This window comes from Rousettus aegyptiacus, unplaced genomic scaffold (assembly GCF_014176215.1).
Source record: "Rousettus aegyptiacus isolate mRouAeg1 unplaced genomic scaffold, mRouAeg1.p scaffold_m13_p_3, whole genome shotgun sequence".
NCBI lineage: Eukaryota > Metazoa > Chordata > Mammalia > Chiroptera > Pteropodidae > Rousettus > Rousettus aegyptiacus.
Window position 1 is genome coordinate 2785966 of NW_023416306.1, and position 7502 is coordinate 2793467.

General features: G+C 65.3%; 1 protein-coding gene across 1 annotated transcript; it reads right to left on the reverse strand.

The window, feature by feature from the left end:
- Positions 1 to 122: 122 nt before the first annotated feature.
- Positions 123 to 7202, reverse strand: CEL (carboxyl ester lipase). Its single transcript, XM_036218093.1, has 11 exons — positions 7128 to 7202; positions 5404 to 5554; positions 5193 to 5315; positions 4824 to 5021; positions 4149 to 4279; positions 3889 to 3996; positions 3627 to 3744; positions 2288 to 2474; positions 1953 to 2156; positions 875 to 1072; positions 123 to 570 (listed from the first exon to the last, which is right to left on the reverse strand). Exons 1-11 carry the CDS (start codon positions 7191 to 7193, stop codon positions 123 to 125), a joined length of 1932 nt encoding a protein of 643 aa, XP_036073986.1. The 5' UTR covers positions 7194 to 7202.
- Between the last annotated feature and the right edge of the window lie 300 nt (positions 7203 to 7502).

Sequence of the window (7502 nt, forward strand, 5' to 3'; positions counted from 1 at the left end):
TCCAGGCGGGCGGTGGGAGCAAAGACGGACGCCAGGCTGAGAGACGAGGCTTTATTCGGGGAGAGCTCAGCACGCGGTGGGCCCCCTGGTGTCCCAGCAGGGGCTTCTGGGAGCCGAGGACCTTAGAAGCCAATGACTACGGGCATCTGAGCCCCCTCAGAGTCACCCGTGGCGGGCACAGGGCCAGCGTCAGGGTCGTGCGTGAAGGGCATGGGGGAGGCCTTCGAGTCATCCGTGGGGGGCGCGGGGGTGACATCGGGGCCATCCGTGGGGGGCGCGGGGGTGACATCGGGGCCATCCGTGGGGGGCGCGGGGGTGACGTCGGGGCCATCCGTGGGGGGCGCGGGGGTGACGTCGGGGCCATCCGTGGGGGGCGCGGGGGAGGCCCCCTCTCCGTTCACCGTGGGCAGTGCCCAGTAGGTCAGCGTCCAGTAGCGCAGGTAGCTGGTCCTGAGGTGCTGCTTCATGGAACTGTTGTCCATCTTCTTCGTGATCTCCAGGTAGTCGCCGCTTTCCGGGGTATAGGGATGCCAGCGCGTGGGCACGGCCAAGGGGCCCATGTTGGGGTCCCTGCGGAGGGAGCAAAAAGGCTGGCTGGGGGCTGGGAGCTCACGGGAGGCTGGAGACCTGAGCCCCGGCCCTGCTCCGGCTTGCCCGGGCTGTCCTCTGCCTCTGTGCTGACCCGACCCATGGGGGCACCTCTACGGATTCGGGGTACCGGCCGGGGCCCAGCCAGCAGCTCTCATCCTCACATGCCGGCGGGGGTCCTGAGGCTCAGAAAGGGTAAATCTAAGTGAGGGGACAGGGACTGGAACCCAGGCCTGCACAGCCGAGGTGGCCGGGGTCCCCAGGCTCAGCCTCACCCCCACCTTACCCATTTCTGGCAAAGTTGGTCCAGTAGGCAATCAAGGTCTCGGAGACAGTCCTGTCCTGGGCCCGGTAGCCCAGCGGGGTGGCGAAGGGCTTCCCGAAGACGTACTGGAGGTCATCGGCGTGGTCGGCCCCCACCCAGCTGGGGTAGAAAGGCATCCGGGAGGGGTGGGAGAACAGGTAGCTGTAGGTCTTGGCGCTCCTGAGGAGGGGAGGGAGACCGGCCAGGTTGGCAGGGTGCTCGCCAGAGGCCACCCAGGCCGGAGATGGGCCCCGGAGGGAGACCGTGGGGGAGAGGGAGGGGCTAGGAATGCCCCCAACTCATGAAGAGCCCGGGACCCCGACACTCAGGGAGGGGCTGAGGGCCAAATGTATGCATGTCATGGGTTCTACAACTGCAACCGTGTGTGTCCTTCAGCTCCACAAAACACACCGAGGCATCGTCTTCCTATAATCCAGTTATCAAGAAAGATTTTCTTTCTCTGCAAGTGAATTTGTGTTCTTCATCTGACAGGACGAGGTACGTGCACTCAGATGTTTCCCTTTTTGCCTTGGCTGACAGGAAGCTCAGAGCTAAATCTACTGCTCGGTTCCAGCATAGCTTTCATCCTAGGTTTCTAGGTGTAATTTTATCTTCCTACTTTCACTACCCATTATTATGTGGAAGTTTTTTAGTGCGGCCACAGGCTTAAGTTGATTTGAAAGTTGGCGAAGTCAAAACCCACAACGGGGTCCGTCGTTCTATGTTCTTTCCTTCTGCCCAGCGTGAGGGATGGAAGGTGGGTGCAGACCCTGTGGTGGGCAGGGCTGAGGGGTAAGGGAAGGTTGGTAAAGCCCCCTCGAGGCTGGGAGGTAGGAGGGGCCTCCTCGGGTCTTGTCAGGCCTGGCAAAGAGGCTGGTGTAGGCACAGGTGGGGACCCAGGCACAGGTGGGGACCCAGGCACAGATGGGGACCCAGGCACAGGTGGGGACCCAGGCACGGCATTCCCAGGTCCCCTGGAAGCCTGTGAGCCACCCACCCTCGAGGCCTTGGCGGGCAGGTTCGTGAGCCCAGGTGAGCCTCACCCCACCCAGGTCCTCACTTGGCATTGGCTCTGTGCTGGGCCAGGGCGATCTTCGTGGACATCAGGAAGAGGATGTCGGTCTCTAAGTCCACCACGGTCTTCTTCCTGACCTCCTGAGACGAGTCTTTGGCCCACGGGGCGGTGTAGAAGTCGAAGGTGGCGTTGGCACCCCTGAGTCCCTTGGTGATGGTGAGTCCTCTGACCAGCTTGAAGAAGTCCTCGCTGCAGGGACCGAGCCAGCCGTGGACCCTCCGCCCAGTGCCGGGGGCCGCGGACGGCCCCCCCCCCCCGCGGCGCTCACCCCCTCCCCGAGCTGCCCTCGGCCCCCGCCCTGGGGCCTGCTCCTTCCTTACTCCGTGACGGGCTGCTTGTGCTTTTGGATGGCCGGCATGTCGATGCTGGCAAAGAGGTGGCCGTCCATGTCATTGGTGCCAGCGATGTAGTCGATGTCGGCCGCGTGGGCGTACAGGTTGACGGGGTCATCGGGGATGAAGTCTCCATCGATGACAGGCATGAAGCCCAAATACTGCAGTATGGGGTCTACAGGGCGGAGCGGCAGGTCCTCACACCTTCCTGTGCCTGCCCGCTCGTCCCCGAGGCCTCGGTGGGAAGCTCCCGCCCCCTTCGATCAGGACTGGGGTCCTCAGCCTGTCACTCCCAACCTTAGGGATGGATAGTTCTGTGGCTGGGGGGGCCTTCCTGCTCCTGTAGGGTGTTTAGCAGCATCCCCAGCCCTAATCCCCTGGGTGACGGTAAGACTTTCTCCCCAGTGTGACAACCCAAGCTGTCTCCAAACTCTGCCACGTGATCCCTGGGGGCAGAGTCTCCCAGGCTGAGCACCCCTGGACTACACGCCAGGCCTGTCCTCTCTCAGCAGTGGGCGTCCCTCCCACTCCCCCCTTCCTCACTGGGCCTAGATCAGGGGTGGCGAGACCCAGAAGCAGTTAAGGGGTGATGGAGAGGGAGGGCCCTGTTCCCTCTGGGTTCTGGTCCGCTAGCCAGAAACCGCGTGAGGCCCACATCGCCCTCCAGACTCCGGAGCTGACCCCGACGGCTGGCTCGGGGCTGGACGCGCCGGCCTTCGTCGGGCCCGGCCCAGGGTCCCGCCAGCTCAGGAAGCGGCTGGTTCGCATTCGGGGCCATACCGTTTGCTTCGGTCCCCTTCCGCCTAGCACTCGTGGTTTGATTCACAATAGGCGGAGTCTAAATGAAGACCCCCTTTGTCCTTTGCCTTAGAAGAATGAGCAAGAGAGAACCCCAATCTACCAGGCCTATGATGAGGACACTCCTAGGCTTTGCTGACGGGGGCCCCCTAGGCTTCGTGGGGTGCAGAGGAGCAGGGCTGGTAGGGCCAAATGCCACAGCAGGTGCTCGGCGAGTTGAAGGAATGCGTGGAGGGAAGAAGGGTCATCGAGCACAGAGACCCTCGGTCTGGGGTCTCTAACATCACGCGCCTCGTTGGAGGGTGGGCCCACAGGTTCATGAGCTTCTCACTGGGGTCCCGACCCACGGAGGAGACGTGGAAGAAGGACCCCTCCTTTTCTCACAGCCGAGGCCCCGGCGGCCTGGTGGCATGGAGCCGCCTAGGGACCCCAGGGAGCTGGTGACGGGAGCAGACCTCGGGCCTGGGGCTGCCTCTCTCCTCCAGGAGCGTGGCGCCCCCGCGAACCCCACCCGGCAGCCCCCACTCACACTCCAGGCCTGTCAGGGGAATCTTGTAGGCCAGTGTCAGGGCCCGCGGGTCAGTCATCTTCAGACACTTGGCCATCTGGGCAGTATCGTCCACGGGGCAGCCCACCTTCTGGGCGATCTGGGGAGTGTGGGGAGACAAGCAGCTGAGGCCAGTGCTGGGGCAGAGGACAATGGGGTACAGGACAGAGAGCAGAAAGGAGGACACCCCCTCCCCCGACATCTATGCCGAGCCCCTTCCCCGCCCACTGCAGCTCCTTCCTACCCTCTTGGCCCAGAGCAGAGGGTTCTTCTGGATGGCCCAGGGGCTCAGCGCCACACCGCTCTGGCTGATGGCTCGCCGGATGAGGCCCTTGTTGTAGGGAGATAGGGTCTGCGGGACACACAGAGGTCCCGTCGCCAAGGCCTCGCCTCGCCTGCCCGAGGATGGGCCAGGACCACAGCTGCGGCCCTGCCCCCCTCGGCCCCTGTCAGCTCCCTCCCACAGCCTTGGGGATAGGCCCTGCCCTCCTGGGGTCCCCAGACCTGCAGAGAGACGCTGGCAGCTCCAGCTGATTCCCCGAAGATGGTGATGTTGTCGGGGTCCCCCCCGAAGGCCGCGATGTTCCGCTTCACCCACGCGATGGCCATGTGCTGGTCCCGGAGGCCGTAGTTCCCTGGGGCGGGGGGCGGGGGGCTCCGTCAGGGCCTGCTGCCGGGGCTGGGGGTGCACGCGAGGCGCACAGTCCACGTGCTGGGAGGGAGGCCCGGTCGAGGCCCAGGATGGCGCACGGGGGGCCCTTAGGAGGCTGGAGGGGGCGGGGGCCCGGGCGGGGCGGGTGTGCAGAGCAGGAGAGCCGGGCTGTGCGTCTCTCCCTGCCCACCGCAGTCTCCGCTGTCCGTCTGTCCTGCAGCTTGCGTCCCCCCGAGACACCACCTCGCCGTCTCATCTTCCATCACTTCCACTCGGCTCCCTGTCCCTGCTCCCTGGTCCCTCTCTGGGCCTCGGCCTGTCGGCCTGTCGGTCTGTCTGTCTGTCTGTCTGGGGGCCTCCTCTCTTTCGCGGCAACTGCCGAGGGGTTCTTGCATCTCACACGCCATCTCGTGCTCCTTGGCCCTGCGAACAGGATTCTGGGCCTTTCGGGGGGGGCCGTCAAGAGGGGAGCTGAGGGGCGACCCCCCTGGGCGCCCCCACCCCCACACGCGAGGTGCCCAGCAGACCTGGCAGGTTGGGGTCCCCGGTGCTGAGGAAGCCCAGGGGCCCGACACGGTAGTTGAAGGTGACCACGATGACGTTGCCCCGTGTGGCAATCTCCTCCCCATCGTACAAGTAGTTGTTGAGGAATTTGACCCCGTTGGCGGCCCCTATGAGGAAGCCCCCTCCGTAGATCCAGATCATGACGGGCAGGTCCCGGGACACTGAGGCAGGGGGAGCAAGCCGGTGACCCCAAGGGCCGCCTTCCCGCTCCCCTCCCTGCTCGGTGCCGATTTGGGGCAAGTTTAGCTCTGGGGCCCCAGAGACGACCGAGGGGCAAAGCCAGGGCCTCTGGCCGGGCGCGGGGGTTGGGGGGCTCGGGAGGGCACACTGACCTTCCTTCTTGCCCTGGGGCACCCAGATGTTGAGGTAGAGGCAGTCTTCCCCCCCATGGGTGCTGGCCTGGGTGATGGTGGCCTGCAGGCATCGCTCCTTGAAGCCCTTGGCCTTCAGGACCCCTGCAGGCGGCCAGAGGGGCCACGTGAGGACAGCAGTCCGCGAACGCCAGCCCAGCCACAGGGGCCGCCCCGCGCCCGCCGCGCCCACCTTGCCAGCCGGGGTGTCTCTGGGCGTTCTCCAGGACCTTGGGGGCGGCAGCGTACGGGATGCCCTTGAAGATGTCCACGTAGCCGCCAAAGAGGCCGAGCTTCTTGTTGACACCTTCCACGAAGCCCCCTTCTGTGTACACCGAGCCCAGCTGCGGGGAGAGGAAGCCCGGCGCAGGTGGGCTCGGGCCGGGGGCCCCCCTCCGGGGGTCGGGCTGACCCCAGCAGGCCCCGGGGGGCCCAGGAGCTCCTCGGATTCAGCTTCCTGAGACCAGGGCCCCTGCCGCTCGCCCGTGTTGCCAACGGATTGGCTTGCTGCCACCCCACCACCCTCGCCGGGGGCGTCCCCGAATCTCAGGGGAAGCTGGTTCGGCCAGCGTAATTTTGCTCGGGGAAGCCTTTCGACACGGCCGGGAGAGACAGGGAGGAGGTTTGGATCCTGGCTGCGCCACCTCGCTGTGCCCACAAGCCTCAGTTTCCCCATCTGTCAGACGGGCGGCAGTCGCGTCTTTCCCGTGGCTTGGTAACTTGTCCAGCTGCCAGTAGGCGCAGATGCCGCGTATGCCCTGCATGCTGCATGCTCAGCCGTGAGTGTCCTCGGCCGCGGGCGGGGGTCCTGCTTCTTCCTCCCCCCAGCCTCCGGCTCAGCTCGGCAGCCCCCCGCATGGTGCCTAGCTGGCCTGGAGGTGGTGGCCAAGGTTCAATTCCTCACGGGCCCGTGCTCCCTGCGGGGAAGGGCCCCTGCCCCCAGGCCATCAGAATCACCCTGTGTATCCAGCCCTCGGACTGGCTGCTGGAGCAGGGCTGAGAACACCAGGAAAGGATGTCCCCAAAGAAGAAGAGTGACCTCCTCTCGGTGGCAGAAGGGGCCCAGGACCCGTACCTGAGCCTCCAGGGCCCAGGGCAGGGCCTGAGAGAGCAAGATGAGGGGCGGAGAGACAGCGTGGTAGGGGGCTGGGGTCCCCCATTAACGCCTGCTTGCAGCTGTCGAGGTTCCTGTCCTGGAAGCCCTCCTCTGCCTTGTCCCTCACGCCCACGGGGTGGGGGTACGGGGACAGTTAGGGAGGGCAGAGCTTAGAGATGCCCCAGAGGCCTGACTCTCTCCCTGGAGGGGACCTGGCCACCAGCAGGCAGACAGGTGGGAGCCCTCTCGGGAGAAGGGGTTCTGCTGGCAGCCGGGCTCCGGGCTGCACCGGGCCGGGTTTCAGAATCTTGTCTAAACGCTGGGGGCTGTGCGATGTTGGGCAAATCGCTCGCCTGCTCAGGGCCCTCGTCTCCCCTTCTGTAAGAAAGACACATCGATACCCCTGGAGAAAGGAAGGGGCCAAAGGGGTGTTGCGAGGGACACCCAGACGCAGCGAATAAAAATTCAGGCCGCCCAGTGACACTAGAATTCTGGATAAACAATGAATTTTTTGTCGTTAGCATAAGCATATCCTAAGCAGCGCAGGGGCCATATCCGTACCCCAAATGACGCGTGGTTTACGAAATCCGCATGTCACCGGGGGCCCTGTGTTCTATCTGCACCCGAGTCACCGTGCGGACGAGAATGCACGATGCGCGGCGTCAGGCCCCGGGAAGCGCGGCTGAGACCGGCGCTGGCTCCTTCTGCCGGCGACTCGTCTGTCGGCCTCCCTTCCTCTTTGCCTGTCCCCCACAGTGTCCGGGTCTGGTTGAGCAGGAGGAGAGGGGGTCCCCTGCCTCCTGGGCTGAGCAATCACTTACCTTCGCCCCGCTCACTACTGCCGAGCAGCAGGTGAGGCCCAGGACGACCAGCTCCAGGCGTCCCATGGTGCGCGCCTGCCTCTGGGTGGCTCTGCCTCCGGCCCGTGGGTATTTATGAGGCCGGAGCCAGCTGGGAACCCAAGGTGGCCGCTGCCTGCAGAGGGCCCCTTCCCCCAGGCTGGCCGCACTCCAGACTGCACCTGGAGCCAGGAGACAGCTGCCGTTTCCAGCCGGGCTCAGGCTGGGCCAAGGTCGTGCGGGCAGGCGTGATGGGCGCACACCCACGGCGGCCGCAACGGTCCGGCTTTCCCACGGCCGGCTGCCCCCAGGTGCCTCAGTGCCCACAGAGCACCTGTGCAAATACCTGCCTGCTCG